The sequence below is a fragment of the Sorex araneus genome, chromosome 4 (assembly GCF_027595985.1).
Source record: "Sorex araneus isolate mSorAra2 chromosome 4, mSorAra2.pri, whole genome shotgun sequence".
Classification (NCBI taxonomy): Eukaryota; Metazoa; Chordata; class Mammalia; order Eulipotyphla; family Soricidae; genus Sorex; species Sorex araneus.
This window is the reverse complement of record NC_073305.1, coordinates 11,113,528-11,130,473: the sequence shown is the minus strand read 5'-3', so window position 1 is coordinate 11,130,473 and position 16,946 is coordinate 11,113,528. Positions and strand designations below refer to the sequence as shown.

General features: G+C 69.0%; 1 protein-coding gene across 1 annotated transcript in view; it reads left to right on the top strand.

Moving 5' to 3' along the window:
- The window catches only part of EEFSEC (eukaryotic elongation factor, selenocysteine-tRNA specific), a 182,258-nt gene that overhangs the window by 102,957 nt on the left and 62,355 nt on the right, over nucleotides 1-16,946 (top strand). The window contains exon 4 of the mRNA XM_004603912.2: nucleotides 594-758. Within this exon, the coding sequence (XP_004603969.2) occupies nucleotides 594-758 (165 nt within the window). The remainder of the gene's footprint in view (nucleotides 1-593; nucleotides 759-16,946) is intronic.

Below are 16,946 nucleotides of genomic sequence, written 5' to 3'. Positions count from 1 at the left end.
TCCCAGGAAGCCGCGAGGTGTTTGCTGAGTGGGTCCTGGGCCCGGCTGCCCTGGAGAACGGGCGTCCGCGGGAATCCCAGGCCCGCATTGGCTAGCATCCGGACCTTCCCGGGAGCCAGGAGACTGAGGCTCTGGGATAGCCGAGACCCGAGACACGACAGCCCGTTCCTCGCCAGGGACAGCTGGCCCCTGTGCCTCAGTTTCCATCCTCTGCCAGGAGTGAGCGCCAATGGCGTCTCCCAGCACCCAGGGGCCCCGAGGGACGTGCCCAGAGGCCGGAGCCGTGGACGGGCAGCGCAGAGGCCCGCGGGGCCTGCACTGCCGCTGACCCGGGCGCAGCTTTCGTTCTCCCCCTCCTGCTCGCGGGCCCCCAGCGGCCGGAGAGAAGAGGCGAGAACCCCGCATACGCGTCCACCCTGGGCTTGCCGTGGCCGCAGGGTTGGGGGACACAGATGCCCGGGAATGGCCGTGGCTGAGGCCTGCACCGTCCGCAGCGTGGAGGGTCCTGGGGGCAGCAGGACGCGGCACCCCCGGGGGCGATGCCCGCCCCAGCCCAGCTCCTCCCAGCGGGTCTCCTCCGGCGCCTCTTCCAGCTCCTGACCTCCCAGATCTCCGTCCCCGTGCGAGACCCCTCGGGGCCGTTCCTCATGTCCGTGGACCACTGCTTCTCCATCCGCGGCCAGGGCACCGTGATGACGGGCACCATCCTCTCGGGCGCCATCAGCGTCGGCGACAGCGTGGAGATTCCTGCCCTCAAGGTCAGTCTCCCCCCGGCCCCCCGGGCCTGCGGCCGGCCCCTGCGGCCTGTCTTCGCTCCTGGCCCCAGAGTCCCCTTGGACACACGCCCCCTCCCCTTCTCGGGGCCTCGGCCCTCCCTTGGCGGCACACGGGTGGCCTTCGGGGACAGGGCCGTAAGGCTCGGACACACCCTGTTCCCGCCAGCCTCCCGGCCCACCTGGTGGCCGCTGCCTCCCCGACCCGGGCCTCGCTGGTGTGTCCGGTCAGAGACAGACTCCTGCGTCCCCAGTCACGTGGGCTTACGGTCTTCCGGAGGGGTCTCGGGCCCCTGGTGACCGTGGCACACGCCAGGGTAACCCTGGGAAGGGGCACCCGGGCACCCCACCTAGTCACCCCCCCCCAAGACCCGCTGGTCACTCTGCTCTGGCCCTAGCTGAACTGTGTCCACCCAGGCCTTGGCACTTCCTGCCCGGCGGCCTTTCTTGTGCGGAGGAGACAGTACAGGAGCACGCGGCCGACCTGGGTTGGGTCCCGGGCACCCCGTAAGGTCCCCTGGGCCCCCCGGGAGTGACCGCTGAGTCCAGAGCAGGAGTAAGCCCCGAGCACCGCCAGGTGTGGCCTCTAAACCAACGCAAGAGATGAAACCCCCAAAAGCTCATCACAGCCTCCCTGAGCACTGCTGGGTGTGGCCCCCACATAAGCAATGAAAAGACAAATGAAAGGTCAGCACGGGCACAGCCCAGGACCCGTCTCTGTGGGCACAGGTCAGGCCAGGCCCCACTGGGCATTCTGGGGCCCGGGGCGCTTCCCCGGACACTCAGGCCTGGAGTGCGGGAGGGAGGCTCTGCGCTTTTTGAGGTGTTGGTGTGCTCCGTCCAGGAAGACACGTGTCACCCGTGGTGACCGGGGTCGTCCCTGGCGGACAGGGTCGGTTCTGGTTCCCCTGAAGCCAGGATTCCGTGGGCGGGTCGGGGTGCTGTGGGGAAGCCAGTGTGTGTGTGTGTGTGTGTGTGTGTGTGTGTGGTGGGGGGTTTGTTGGAGGCGTTGGTCTTGGGGAGAAGGGACAGGGCCGCCCCCTTGGGGGGTCTCGCTCCTCCACTCCCCTGGCAGGACGGGGCGGTGCTTCCCGGTCTGGGGCAGGGCCCGGGGACAGTCTTGCGACCAGGGCCACCGACCGAACAAAAGCTTCTGTCCTGAGCCCACACGAGCCAGGGTCCGGGGCTGCCCGGTGCAGCCGCTGCTGGCGTGAGAGGGCGGGAGTCTGGCCCCCCCCCCCCGCACCCCGCAGTGCTCGGGCCCCTGTCCCCCCTCCCCGGCGGGGGAACAGCCCCCTCCAGAGACCGCCTGTCCTGGACCAAGATGGCTTCAATCAAGGCCACGGTGTGCCAGGGACTAAAAGTGCAAATCTTGACAAATAAAGCACCGAATTATAAAAATAAACTCGGCTTATATGTAACAAAAATCAGCTTATGATAGAGACCCGGTTAATTCTCAGCTGGAACAGAGCAGGAGCCGAGTGTTGGCTTCTCCCCACCCCCTGGGGACCACCCGGGTCCCGCATTCCTGGGGCCCTGGGAAAGACCCGCCCCGGGTGGGCAGCGGGGGGGAGGGGCCGGGCGGAAGGGCTGGCCAGGCTGCGTGGGGGGACGGCGTGGGAATGGGGGTCCCTGGGGCGGTGGGCACAGAGCGCGCCGCCGTGTCGCTGGACTGAGGGGGCCACACGTGAGTGCGCCAGGGGAGTATCCCCGCCATCCGCCTGTCCCCGTCCTCCCACTGTCCCCGCCGTCCCCGCCCTCTTGCTGTCCTGCCGTCTCTGCCGTCCCCACCGTCCGCCGTCTCCTGTCCCGCCGTGAGGGAATGTGCCGTCGGGACCCCAGTTGCTCATCGTCAGGCTGTGCCGGCTCCCCCGGGCGCTCCTCTGACCCCCGGGCATCGCCTCTTCAGCCTCTTCTCCGCCCCTGCGGTGTCTCTTGCCACTCGAGGCTCTAAGGGACGTTCCGGCCTGCAGAGCTGGGGCGTGCGGAGCTGCCGGGCCGGTGCCACCCGGGCTCTGCCTTCACATCTCGGGGCTCACAGTGACACGCAGGAGGAGGCCGGGGCGGCAGGAAGGGCCGGCGCCCGAGGCGGTGCTGGGTGGGCTGTGTGGCGCCCCCGTTGGGCAGGGAACAGTTTGCCCCAGGCACCTCCTCGCTGGGCGCTGTGTCCGGGCCCGGGTGTGGACAGCGGCGGCTGTTGTGTCACGCCCCAGGCCCCAGGTGCCCGCAGTGGGGGGTCACGGTCCTACCGCCAGCGGGTGTGGGCCTGACATGGGTGGCACAGGGGGCTGAGACTTGGGGGTGTCGTGCACGTGGGTCGCTGTGAGCCCTTGGGGGCTGGGGGGGCCGTAGTGGGTTAGACTCCAGCCCGCCCACACATCCCGGCAGGCTCTCCCCGGCGCGAGTAAGTGCCGCTGGCCCGCCCTGCCCGGCCTCTCTCGCACACCCCGCCCGGCGGGTGCTGGGGAGGGAGGCTCAGAGCCAGGTCCCCCCAGCCCTCTCCGCGGTGTCCGTCTGGGGCAGGTGACCCGGTGAGCCTGCCGAGGCCTCCGTGGGCCCCGGGCCTGTCCGGGCACATTCCAGAAGCGGCCGAGGTCCAGCCCGCCTGACCCTGCTCTCCACCGGGCCCTCCGCAACCCCGTCACCGGTGGCCGGTGCCGGTCGGCAGGGTGGGGGCTCCTGGCCGGCCGGCCCCTCCCGGGCCGGTGACATCCCCGTCAGGTCTCGCTAATCGACTTGGACACGTCTGACCGCTTGAACTCCCCCGGAGGCGGGGCACCGCCACTCCAAATAAACAGTCACATTCCCTTCCCGGCGTGGCCGCCGCCGCCAGACCCCGGCCCCCGGCCGCTGCCCACGTCCGCTCCCAGCTGGGGCCCATTAGGACTCAGGAGATGCGGGGACACGGGGGCTGCGGGGAGAAGCCGGGGCCCAGGCCAGGCGCTCAAGTGGCTCGCGGGCAGGGGGGGGTCCGGGGGCCCCACTGTGCCGCCGGTTTCTCGCAGTGTCCCGTGCAGTGATGGTGGGAGCAGCCCGGGGCTCTCGGTCGCTCTCGTGAGCCCCCCTGCCGCGGGCACCGGGAGGGAAGGGCGGGGTCCTTTCCTGGCCAGGAGCAGATGGACTTGTGGAAGTGGCAAGGGGCCAGGGAAGGCGCTTCCCGTGCATGCAGCTGGGACTGCTGCCACCTCAGCATGGCGTGGCCCACCAGGAGTGACCCGAGCCCACCAGGAGTGACCCTGAATGCAGCCAGGAGTGACCCCCGAGCCCAGCCAGGCGGTGGTCCCTAAGCATCACCGGGAGTGACCCTGAGCGCAGCCAGGAGTGACCCCCGAGCCCACTGGGAGTGACCCTGAACCCAGCCAGGCGGTGGTCCCTAAGCATAACCGGGAGTGACCCCGAGCCCAGCCAGGCGGTGGTCCCTAAGCATCACCGGGAGTGACCCCGAGCCCACCGGGAGTGACCCCGAGCCCACCAGGAGTGACCCCTGAGCCCACCGGGAGTGACCCTGAGCCCAGCCAGGCGGTGGTCCCTAAGCATAACCGGGAGTGACCCCGAGCCCAGCCAGGCGGTGGTCCCTAAGCATCACCGGGAGTGACCCCGAGCCCACCGGGAGTGACCCCGAGCCCAGCCAAGAGGTGGTCCCTAAGCATCACTGGGAGTGACCCCCGAGCCCACTGTGAATGACCCTGAGCCCACCAGGAGTGACCCCTGAGCCCACCGGGAGTGACCCTGAGCCCAGCCAGGCGGTGGTCCCTAAGCATCACCGGGAGTGACCCCTGGGTGCAGAGTCGGGAGTGAGCCCTGAGCACCACAGGGTATGCCCAGTGCCCCTCTGCGCCTGCCCCTGCCCACCCCCGCCAGCTCCCCTGGTGTTCTTGGCCTGGAAGTCTGCGTCCCCAACCCCATGGGCGCCGCCACTCCGGGGCCACCTGCTGCTCCTGCTGAGGCCCGAGCCCAGGGCCGTGCCGACACCTGGTTGCCTGGTTTGCCAAGAGAAAAGCCGGGGTCCCACTCGCCCGCTGCCCCCGACTCGTCTGCACCAAGAGCCGTGTCGGGGCGACGCCAGCGTCCCTCTCCCCGTCGTCTCTGCCCCCAGCTGGGACGGGCTGTGGCGAGGGACTCCGTTCTCTCAGCCCACGGCCACGCCGCCCCCCTTCCCGGACCCTCGCCGCCCCACCCCTGCAGGACTGTTCTGGGAATCATCAAGGCTCCGCAGCACCGACCCCGGGGTCTACCCAGCCCTGCCCGCCGCCCACTGCTCCCGCCTCCCCGGGTGCAGAGCTGGGCCCCCCAAAGCTGCCCCCGGAGCCGACGAGCGATCGGAGGAAACAGCAGTGGAGAAGCCGGCCCGGAGGACCCCGTCTGCAGAGGCTGCTGGGGCCCAGAGGCGGAGCAGTGCTGGGGCCTGGGGCTCAGGCGGGGGCTGCGTCTGGGGGGCTCGTAACTCAGGGCCTGGGGCCACCCAGCGAACGTCCCGCCCTCCGGGGCTGAGCCCCCTCCCCACTTCCTGCCTGTGCTTTAGAAAATGGGCAGCCTCCATTGGGGCCGGTTCCCGGCCTCAGACCCCGCGGTCTTGCACGGGCCTTGCTGGGGGGAGGCCAGGAGGGAGGAGCAGAGGGTGCAGCGCTCCGGTCGGGGGTCCTGCTGGGGGCGGGCCTCCCCACAGACCTCGCCCGAGACCCTGGGCCCAGGCTCCCCCGCTCCCACCCAGACCAGCACTGTCCCCAGTGGCGCCTCCTCCAGGCTGGAATCTGACTGCTCTGGCCCGTGGTGCTGGGCGTGGGGGCCCACAGGAGCCGCCGGGAGGCCCCGAGGAGGCCGGGCGTCCCTGCGCGTCCACGCCGCAGATTAGCTCTGGGCCCCGCACCTTGTGGCCACACCTCTCGGGTTTGGGCAGATCCGGAGCCTTGTGCTGTGACTCCTGCGTTGAGGAGCCCCCGCGCCTCTGGGCTCCTTCCTGGCCCTCGGCTTCCCCCACTGGCGCCCACCCCCCCGGAGTGCTGAGGGCTTGGGTGAAGCGACGGAGAAGGTGGAGAAGGTGCCGGGCCTGGCCCAGGCAGGTGCCGCTGCCCCGTGGAGCCTCCGATGGCATTAGGTGTTCACGGCGGGGCGGGGCGGTGCTGGCGGGCGTCTCGCAGGCTGGGACCGTCTGTCCGGGCCCCGGGCCGACGCCTTTGTGTGTCCTCAGCGGTTGCTAGAAGCCTTCCAGGGAATCCCGACGTCTGGGCCCGAGGTGTGCGAGCCCCCGAGGGGCGTGAATGCCCCCCCAACCAAGGGGGCCAGGGCAGGGGGCTGGGGCCTCAACCCCCCCACCCGGCTCCTTCCTGCCCTCACGCCCCCCAGCGCCAGCCCAGACAGAGGGTACCCGGCTCCCCATGAGAGCAGCATGGACCCCCAAGGGGGTGTGTCCTGGGGGTGGGGCGGGGGCAGCTGCCGTAGGGAAGGGCCCCCCAGGCCTGGGCACAGAGGCCTGGGCAGCTGCCTGCACCCGCCTTGCTGGCAGCCAGGAGGGGGCCGGCCCCCCTCCACTGTGGCGCTCCCCTTTGCCGTGTGGCCGGGTCGGCGCCCTCCGTGGTGGAGGGTCCCGTGCGGGCCCCGGGGCCCTTGTCACCCCACACGAAGCCTCCCTGATGCCTCTACTCGCAGCTCAGGGTGGGGGTGGGGAGCCGATAGGAGTGGCGGGGCTGGGCGGGGGGAGGGGGCTTCAGGGCAGCCCCCGGGTCCCTCGACCCCGGAAAGCCCCTCCCATGCCAGGGCGCCCTGGTGGGCTCAGACCTGCGGGATTGGGCCACAAAGGACAGGGGCGCCATTGCTCGGTGCCTGGGCCCGGCCCTCGGGAGCACAGAGCCCGCCCCCCCCCGGGTCAGCGCTGCCGGCCGCCTTCCACGGGGGCGCGGGCGCTGGGGCTGAGCGCGGGAGACACGCTCCGTGTCCAGGGCGTGGACGGTGCGAGCCGGCAGGACCTAGACACGGGACCCCGGGGTGCCTCTGCATGGGGGTGGGGGCCCCGCCCGCTGGGAGCCGCCCTGCAGGGGTGCGCGGGAACCAGACCCCCCCAACACACACACACACACACACACACACGTCTGCAGCCAGGACTGCCGCCTCCTCTGTGCCTGGGAAGTGTGACACGCGGGTCCCCTGCCCGGAGCCAGCCCTGCCAGCGCGCCCTCTGTGTGTCCCCACGTGATGGAGCCCGAGCGGGACGGGCAGCCGCGGTCGGCTCTCCTGCAGGGAAGGACACTAGGACACTGCTGCTTTCCGGTGCCTCGTGCCGGGACACTGTCCCCGGGTGGGGTGGGTCTGGGTGGTGGCACGGGTGGCCAGAGAGTGTCCCTTGTCCCACTGGGGCGGCTGCAGGCTCTCCCGGGGGCTCTGGGGGCTGCCCCGGTGCCCTTCTCTCCCCCCTGCCGAGTCAGCGGGGGGGGGGGGGCACTGATACCCGGATCCTCCTGGGCTTGTCCCCGGGGCCCTGGTGCGGCTTCCGCCCGGATCCCTCTGACCCGACCGTGGCGTCTCACGGGGCCACTCCGGGGCCAGCGGTGCCGGGAGCCAGTCTCTGGGCAGGAATGCGAGGGCCCGGAGCGCCAGGCTGTGGGGCACACTGGTTGGGGCCCCGCGTGCCACGTGCCGCGTGCCTGTGTCCCGCTGGGCCGGGGACGGTGCCTGCAGGCCCAGGGAGGGGAGAACGAGGCCGCTCAAGGCCACGGCGCCTGGCACCTGAGGCTGTGCCCGCCCCTGCCTACCCGCTCCCCGAGCCCCCAGAGGGCCCCCCCACGGCCCGGCACGCTCGGGGGCCGAACCCGGCTCGTTCAGGGGAAGCCGAGTTCCCGGAGTGCATGCGGGGCCCAGGCCCCGCGCGGACGAATAGTTATCATTCCTCCTCGTCAGAAATAAAACAACAATAAAAATACCATCAGCGTCGCTCTAATTGCTCGCAGGCTCCGACTTGCCGCGATCCCGGGGAAAGGGCGAGGGCGACGGCTCGTTACAGCCGGGCACTTGCCCGCTCTCGCTGGAAGTTCGGAAAGTGCCTCATGATGACATGTTCTCGCTTAAAAATAAACTCCAGCCATTCAGCCCCCAGCTGCTCCACAGCGTTTAAATGAGATGGTCTGGCAGGATTCACCGCCCGTGCCCGTGGCCCGCCACAGCTGGCTGAGGGCGACCAGGGTGTGCAGAGACCAAAGCAGGAGTGCCCCCACCCCACCCCCGCCTCTGCCAGCCCCCTAGCGCAGGTCTCGAGATGGTCTGGGCCTCCCCTGCCAGGCCCCAGGAGTCCCAGAGCTGACAGCAGAGGGGGGGGGGGCCTGGGGCGGACAGCAGGCTCTGGGGAGGAGGAGGAGGAGCCTGGGCCGGAGGCTGATCTGTGGGCGAGCAGGGCCGTGCAGCTGGAACAGCAGGTGCCAAGGCCCTGTGGTAGAGATGGCCGAGATGGCTCGACTGAAGGCTGGAGCCCTGAAACTAGAGCTCGGTGGGCTCAGAGCTCCTGGGGCCCAGTGCTGCTCGGCTGAGAGAGTCTGTGCAGAGACGCTGCCGGGTGGCGGGGAGGGGCGGTGCCTGGTGTGGGGGAGCCCCTGGGGAGGCAGAGGGCCCCGGGTAGGGGGCGGACAGACCCCCGGAGCACCTTTCTGGGAGCCAGGGGCAGGTTCCTGCCTGCCTTCCTGAGGTGGGCTCAGTGGGGCCAGTGGGGGGTGCTGGGGGAGGCTGAGGGGCACGTGCCCGGGGGTCTGGGGGGCGGGCGCAGGGTTGAGTTCTCAGGAGTTTGAGGCTGGGGGGGCTCGTCCCACTGAGGGGGCAGCTGCGGGCCGGGGGAGCCCCCGCTGCCTCTGCCCTTCCTTTGGGGGCTTCTTCCTGTGGCTCCGGCCCCCCTCCCCGAGCCCGCCCAGGTGAGGGCCGGGGCCGTGGCGTTCCTGGGGTCCCCGACGCCCTGGGCCGGCCTCGGGCGGAGGGTCCCGGCCCGCCCCGGTGCCAGTGCGGGCCCGGGAAGCGCTGGGCGGGCGGGGGAGGGCTGCCCCGTGCCCCCGCCCCCCACGCCCCCGTGACACAAACGGGGGGACTGGGCGGAAGGTCAGGAGTTTAAGAGCTTGTTTTACTCGGGCCGGGGTGAGAGCCGGGAGGGGTGCGGGCCTCCGTGTGGACCCTGGTATTTTCTTTTGAGTCGGCGGAGAGCGGCGGGCAGGGAGGGGCGGCAGCCCGCCAGGGGAACGCTGCCAAGCGAGCACCGCTAATGGGAACCAGACGGCAGCGGCCCATCTCCTGGCCCGGCCTAATGCAGTCCTTGCCGGCAGGGCGGGCAGGAAGGCGGCCTGGGCAGTGGGCCCTTAACCCTTCGGGTGCTGGGCCGCCGGCAGGCCCCCCTCCCCCGTATGTTGGCAGCGGGACGCCAGGGTTCTCCGTGCCAAACCCCTGCCCGCCCCCAAACCGGCAGCACCCCCTCCTGGGTTGGGGGCTTGTTCTCGGGAGAGGGGAGGACAGGGGCGGGGCGGGGCGGGGCAGGGGTCAGAGGCAAGAGGACCTCAGAGCTCGGGGCTGGGCACTGTGAGTCCGGCTTGGCCCCCAGACCGGGTGGCCCTTGTGGTGTGGAGGCAGGGGGGAGGCGTGAACCAGGCTCACCTCGTCCCACCTCATCCCACCTCGTGGACCCCGATGGCAGGGGCGCGGGGAGAGGGGGCAGTGCCTGATGGCAGGGGCGCGGGGAGGGGGGCAGTGCCTGATAGCAGGGGTGCGGGGAGGGGGCAGCGCCTGATGGCAGGGGTGCGGGGAGGGGGACAGCGCCTGATGGCAGGGATGCGGGGAGGGGGGCAGCGCCTGATGGCAGGGGTGCGGGGAGGGGGGCAGCGCCTGATGGCAGGGGTGCGGGGAGGGGGGCAGCGCCTGATGGCAGGGGTGCGGGGAGGGGGGCAGCGCCTGATGGCAGGGGTGCGGGGAGGGGGGCAGCGCCTGATGGCAGGGGTGCGGGGAGGGGGGCAGCGCCTGATGGCAGGGGCGCGGGAGGTTGCAGTGCGGGCCCCCGGCTCTCAGAGGCGCGTCCTCCTCCGAGGGCCCAGGCCCGTCTCACATGAGCCCGTTGCCCTACGTTGCGCGTGCGCGTGTGGGAGCCGCGTCCTGGGGGTCCCACGGGCCGTGGGGTGCCGGTGGCCGGTGGCCCCGTGTTGGGGGTGAGGGAGGCGGGCGGAGGGGCTGAGAGGGGCTTTCATGGCCGTGCCGCTGTCCGGGGGCTCAGATCTCTCCCAGCGAGCCTGTGTGCATCCGGCTCTGGTGCGGCTTTTATGAAAGGGAAAAAGCAAAAGCAAACGACAAGGCCCCGGAGGAGCGACTGCTGTCCGGCCCTGCTCTCGGTCACTCCCGGGCCCGGCTGCCGGGCCTCTGCTTGGCGGGAGACCCAGGTGGGGGGGCAGCGGGGTGGGCGCCAGGCTGCACCCCCACAGCCAGCAGGGGGCCCGCCCCCCCCACCCCGGGGCCCTCTCCGCCCGGGCTCGCTCCTCGGACACACGGGGTCCCTTGTGGGGGTGTCACTGCTCGCTGCCCGCGGCCCCCCATGGCCACGCACAGGCCTCGGTCCCCTCAGAGACCCCCGCCAGCTGCTCCGGGCCCCGCCCACGGGCCAGGGCTCGCCCGAGGCCCCCCTGCATTCACTTTCTTCACTTAGTAGGGGTGGGGCGAGGGAGCCTCTGGGGGGGTCACTTCCAGGGACGTGAGCGCGCGTTGGGCAGTGGGGCTGAGCGGGTGCCGAGACCCCCGTGCCCTTGGCTGGCCCTGCGACCGGCCTGCGGCTGTCGCCGCTGTGGGGGTCCGGGGCCCGGGGCCCAGGGACGAGACGGACCCTTCCGGCGGGCCTTGCGCCCCTGTGACGCGTGTGATGGAGAGCGGTGTGGGGGCGGGGCAGGACGCCGGCTTCCTGCAGAGCCGGGAAGGGCAGGTTTGGGGCCCGACATTGGGGTGCCCCTCCCCGGCCCCCGCCCCCAGGAGACCCCCCCTGCCCCTGGAGCTCTGGTGTGGGAAACGGGGTCCTGGCACGGGCAGGGGGTTCTGCAGAGCGGGCTCCGGCCGCTGAGCGGGGCCTGGCCCGGGGGTGGGCGCAGTCCGCGGGGACAGCGGGCCCCGAGGCGGGCAGCCCTGGGCCGTGGTCCACCCGGGCCCCCGGCCCCCCCCAGGTCTCTGACGGGAAATGCCTCGGGATCTCAGCCACGCCGCCAGGCGAGACCGCCCCCGGGGGCCCGCCCGCTCCCATGCCCACCGCCTGGCAGGGCCTCCTGGGGGGCGAGGGCCGCGGCCGGCCCCCCCTGCCCCGGGCGGCCCCCGCCCCTCTCCCCTGAGTGCGGATGGTGGGCAGAGGGTGGCCGGCCCGTCCAGGCCGGGGCTGCCTCGGCCCCCGCCCGCCGGCCGCGGGTCACGGGGAGCCCTCCGAGGCCCTGTTTGATGTACACCACGGAGGTTTGGCCGGGCCCGGTCTGTTTGCTTAAGCGTCGCTCTTGCCAGCGCGCTCGGACCTTCTCTTTCTTTCAAAAACATGCCGCTTGCCAAGGGTTATTTTGGATCTGTTTTTGTTTATCAGGTAGGATTGTTCCAGCGCAATTGAAAGCAGACCCGCGTGTTGACACGCGCGGCCGGGCACGCGCACGTGTGCACGCGCGCACCGGCGTGGGCGCAGCCGCCCCCTCTCGGGGACCAGGACTCACCACGTGGAGCCGCGTGGCGGGGTGGCAGGCAGGCGGGGAGCAGCCGGGCTCGGGCGCAGGGGCGCAGCGGGCGCTGCTCTGGGTCTGCAGCGGGCAGGGGGACGGTGGTCCTGAAGGCCTGGCCCCCCGTGGGGCCTTTCCTCCCGGGCTCAGAGGCTGCGGGGCCTGCTGGGCGTGTAAAGCGCTCTGTGCGGTACTCCGGGCCCAGTGCTCACATCCTCATGGATGTGTCTTTTCTCTCCAGGCCCAGGGGCTCCCCGGAAGGGGCTGTCGGGCTTCAGTTCCCGGGGGTGTGCGGCGTGAGCAGTGAGTCGGGGGGGGGTGTCCAGTCGGAGCCCCCCTGGGCCTGGGCTTGGCCTGCCCGAGTGCCCCGACCCCTCACACGCTCTCCCAGGGCCCAGGTGGTGCCAGGGCGGCCACTTGCGGCCCAGGCTTAGTCTGTCCTGTCCAGCCGGGCCACGCCCGGTCACACACGAGGGGCCCCTGAGAGCACGTAGGGGCCCTGCCGTCCCCTGCTGGCCCCCCGCGGCCTGCCCCCGGGCGGGTGACAGCCGAGGGACGCGGTTGTCGCCCTGACCTGCGGGGACCCTTCTTGTTCCCAGTGCCCGAAAGCAGCCGCCCTGCCCCTCTGCCTCCCCTCCCCGCCGGAGGGTGGGCTCACCGCCACCCTGCAGCCCGGACCCCGAGCCGCCTCGGCCAGGGAGCCCGGACAGCCACTGGCCCCGCCGCTGCGTGTTATCTGAGTTTGGGAATCTGAAATGTATTTTATATCCCCCTTTCCTCGAACTCCGCGGCTCTTCCTAGAAGATGGCATATGATTCCGCCTTCTCCCGTGACTCAGCTGACGGGCGGCCGCGGCAGGGCCGGGGCTTGAGATGTATGGGCAGCCGGTCCCGGAGCATCCCGGCCCGAGCTGGCAGAGCGAGCAGGGGGGGCCTGGAGAGGGGCCGCCGTCTCTGCGTGGGGGGCCCAGGGCAGGCGGGGGGCGGGGGCTGTGAGTGAGGTGTGGGGATAAGGCCTCCTGACGCAGGGTGCGGGGCCAGCTGGGGCTCCCAGAGCTCTGGCCCCCGAGTCTGCTGGCCGGCAGGAGGCAGGAGACCCCAGTGCCCTGTGACGGCCTGTAGGACGTGCTCGGGCCCTGGCGTCCAGGCGGGGGAGGGGGTGAAGCGTGTGGCCATGTGGCTGGGCAGAGGGGACGCCTGGGGAGTGAGAGTCAGCCACAGTGGGGCGGGGTGTCCTGTCCTTCCCTCCTCCGCCTCCTCCTCCTCCTCTTCCTCCTCCTCCGCCGCCGCATCTTCCTCCTTCCGCGCCTCCTTTCACTTCCCTTCTCCTCTTCCCCTTCCTTTTCCTCCCCGTCCTCCTTTCCCTCCTCCTCTTTCTCTTCCCTCCTCCCCCACATCCTCCTTCTCTTCCTCTTCCTCTTCTCTTTCCTCTTCTTCCTTTTTTCCTCTTCTTCCTTCTCCTTCCCCCTTTTCTATGTTCTCTCTCCCCTCCTCTTCCTTTCCTATCTTTCCCCTCTTCTTCCTTCTTCCTTTCCCTTCCCCTTCCTCCCTCTCCCCTCCCTTCCTTCTCTCCCTCCTCTCCCCTCCCTCTCCTTTCCCTGCTCATTCTTTCTCTTTTGCTCCTTCCTTCCTCCCCCTCTCCCCCTCTCCCCCTCCCTCTTCCTGTCCCTCTCCCTCCTGCCCCCCCCCGTTCCCGCCTGGCCCTCTCTGGCGGCATCTGTCTCTGCCCGCCCTGCACGCTGCCCCGCTGGCCCCTGCTGGCCCCCGCCCTGGTTTCCCTCCTTGCCCACCAGCCCAGTGTCCCCGGGCTCCTGGCAAGCGCCAGCTTCTGTCTGGCCTTGGGCCAGTCCCCCTCAGCCCCTCTCGGGAACACCCCGCTCCACGCCAGCCCTGCGGCCCGTCTCGGCCCTCCTGGAGAGAGGCTTGGCCACCCGGCGCCTGCGCCCCTGTCCGGCGTGCGGGCCTCCCTCCCCACTGTGTCCACGGCCATGGGTGGCACATGGCTGCAAGGGCGTCATGGTGGGGGGCGCCCTCTCCATTCCCTCCCCGCGGGACCCTCGCACCCCTGGGGGCCCCCGACTGCCGGCGAGACGAGCGTGGCCAGCGGCCCCGGGGCCCACGTCTCTCAGCGTGTTGCCAGGGCTGCCGGGACGGTCACCGTAGCTCCCTCGGCCTGTGCCCCCCGGCTGCCCCTGCCACGGCTCAGCACGCGCCCCCTTTCTGTTCCACCCTCACGTCGTTTGGGGGAAAGGCACTAAGGCGTGTGTGTCCCCGTCCCTGTGTCTGCAGGCCACGTGTCTCTCCGTCTTCCTGTGTGACGGCCCCCCCACTCCGGCCCGCGCATCTGTGAGCGTCTCCCCAGGAGCCTGTCAGCCCTCCGGCCGGCCCCTGCCCGCTGCCCTTGGGGGCCCCACGGCCCTCGGCCCCGTCTCTGGCAGCAGGAAGTCCTGGGCTGACACGGCCCCCAGCCCCGTCCCCGTCCCTGAGTGTCACCTGGCAGCCCTCCTTGCTCGAGGGCCGGAGGGGCCCTTCCTGGTGGGGGCCGGTTGGGGTGCGTGGGTACCCGGGAAGGGTGGCAGAGGCGACCCCAGCGGCTGTGTGGGTGCCTGGGTGCAGCCCCCTGCCTGCTCGATGCGGCTGGAAGCCTTGGAAGGGTGTCACTCTCCCAGCCCGCCGGGAGTTGGTCCCTGCACCAGCCCCGCCGGGAGTCAGTCCCTGCACCAGCCCCGCCAGGAGTTGGTCACTGCACCAGCCCCGCCGGGAGTCGGTCACTGCACCAGCCCCGCCGGGAGTCGGTCACTGCACCAGCCCCACCGGGAGTCGGTCCCTGCACCAGCCCCGCCGGGAGTCGGTCACTGCACCAGCCTCGCCGGGAGTTGGTCACTGCACCTTTCACCGGAGTCTCAACCCACTGAGGCTGAAACCAGCCTGGTATTCTCATGCGAGGGATGTTACGCACTTTGGATTTTTTTCATATATATTTTATATTCTGTATCCGCTCAGCGAAGTTCCTTTTTATTACTAGTTTGCAGAAAAATTATTTGAATGTGCTGAATGCTTTAGAGTATTTGACTTTCTGCTTTTATTAGTGAGATGACTTATACCATTGTAAAAGTAACACATGTTACCTTTGTGAGTGAGGACTTGTTTGTTTGTGAATATTGTCTTTACATTTGTTTCATTTAGCACTTTGGCGTCTGTTCACGAGCTACATCAATCCGTAATTCTGCTCCCTACGATGCCCGTGTCATGTTGTAGGATCAGCATAGCTCTGGACTTCTTAAGAGAGTCGACGAGCTCCCGCTCTTTTTTAAAATACAGATATTTACTTCTTTCTATCAGGTTTTACCAGGGTTATCCTATTTTTTTGTCGGTGGCAGGAAATGAATCACAATTTCTTATTCTTTTATTTGTCTGAATCTCTAGTGATGTCCTCATGTCATTTCTGGTGTCAATAGTTTGAGATTATTTTTCTTTCATTGTTTTCGTTATGTGTCTATCAGTTTTATGAACATTTTCAAATAACCAACTTTTGGGTCTGTTGTCTATTCTCTGCTTATTTGCTTCTGCTTAGTTGATTTCTCTTCAACTATTTATTTTTTCCCACTGACTAGGGTTAACACCTAGTTCTCAAGCGAACTCCTTGAGATTAAAGCTCAGAGCGTCCATCTTGACGTTCCTAAGAGGCAGCCTGGCGCTCTACATCTCCCTGCTCGGTGCTCCTATAGCTCCGTCCCGATGGACGAGCCGTACTTCTTGCTAGCGTTTGGTTAAAAACGCGTTCAGAGGAGTTTTATTGTCATTCTTTACTTAACCCGCGAGTCATTTATAAGCATATATCCTAGTTTGCAAACATCTGGGGATTTTTCCGTTTACTTTTTGTGGTTGATTTATACTTTCGCTCTGCTGTGGTCAGTCCGAGAGGCCAGCGCTGGCTTCAGTTGCCTGCAGTTGGCCGGTGCAGCCCAAGGCCCAGATAACTGAGCACATGGGTGGGCGGTGACGGGCCGGACGGGGGTGGGGTGGGGGGGTGGGGGACAGTGAGTGCCGGGGACCAGCTCAGGGTGGGATGTGGGGGGCAGAGTCGCCTTTCCCTGCCTGGCTGGTGCCTTCTCGGGGTGACGCGGCTCCAGGCAGGTGGCGCTGACCCTTGGCCACTGTGACCCGCTGGCCCCAGAGAGGGGAGGGCCGAGCCTCCTGGAGAAGTTGGGGCTCTCCCAGGCCAGGGCCAGCGGGGGGCAGCCGGGAGGACATGTCTGGGGGATGACGGTCGTCGGAGATGAGGGGCAGAGCCGTGGCCGCGCTGTCTGACGGGCCTGCGTGGGGGCGGGGGCCGGGGGCCCCACCTCCGGTGGCCCCGAGCCTGAGCGTCTGTGTCCCTGGTTCCTCCACATTCCCGTAAGGCCAAAGGAACTGTCCCCCGTGCCGCTGCCCCCACCCCAGTGCCCGGGGCCGCCGGCGGTGATGGGGGGGTGTCGCCGACTCCAGGAGCCGGGGTGGCCCCCGGGCGGCCTCACGGGCTCCGGGCAGCAGAGGAAGCGAGTTCAAGCGTGTCACCTGTTCGTAGTTTTCGTGACTCTTGATTTGGCATTTTGATCAGTCTGTTTTCGGTCAGGGAAATGCATCCGTATCTCATAACAGGAAACCCCTTTTGTGATCTTTACTTCAAGGCATTTTCTCTCTCCTTCTCTCTCGCTCCCTCCTTCCCCTGCCCTTTCCCCGCCCGCCCCCGCCCCCACCTCTCTTCTGGCAAAAATACAGCCCCAATATGATGTGCATCTTATTAAAAGTTCAGCATAATTTATTGCCATTGGTTTGTTTACAAAATAAACAATTCCAAGCGGCATAACGTGGCCTTCCCCCGTCCCCGGCCCTTCGCAGACTTCCCCGGGGCTGGGAGGATGGAGAGGGGCCGCGCGGGAGCCGGAGCCGGGGGCAGGCGGGCGGGTGCGTGGTCCCCGCTGCTTCCTGTCGGAGCCGTGGCCTTAACCAGTTGCATCCCAGGGGCGGACGCCACGGTCACAGAGAAGACGGGACCTGCAGGGCAGTGGATCCCACCCGCCCCACTTCGAGGGGGGGGGTTTCTGTGGGGTGCGGGAGGGGTCAGGAAGTCACCCTTCTCCCTGCACCCCCAGGGTCCCCTGGGAGGCTGGGGAGGGGCTCCAGGGGCCAGCCCTGGGGTGCTCGGGAGCATCGCCCCCCCGCACCCTGTTGTTCACGGGAGACCAAGGGGGCAGCTGGAGGGCTGCAGCTGGGCCCCGGCCCTAAGCCGAGCCCCCTTGGCACTCTGGGTCCCCTGGAGGTGCAGCCCCCGTGGGGGTCTCAAAGTGTGACCCGCAGGACAGGGTCCCTGACCCTCAGGAGGAGGAGGAGGAGGGGGCGGGGTGGGGGCAGCAGCTGGCAGGGCTCTGACCCGCGTTCTGAGTGGCCGGCATCACAGGCTGCCCCTGAGGGCCCTGGCCGGGCCACCCGCCCACCCTCTCGTCCCA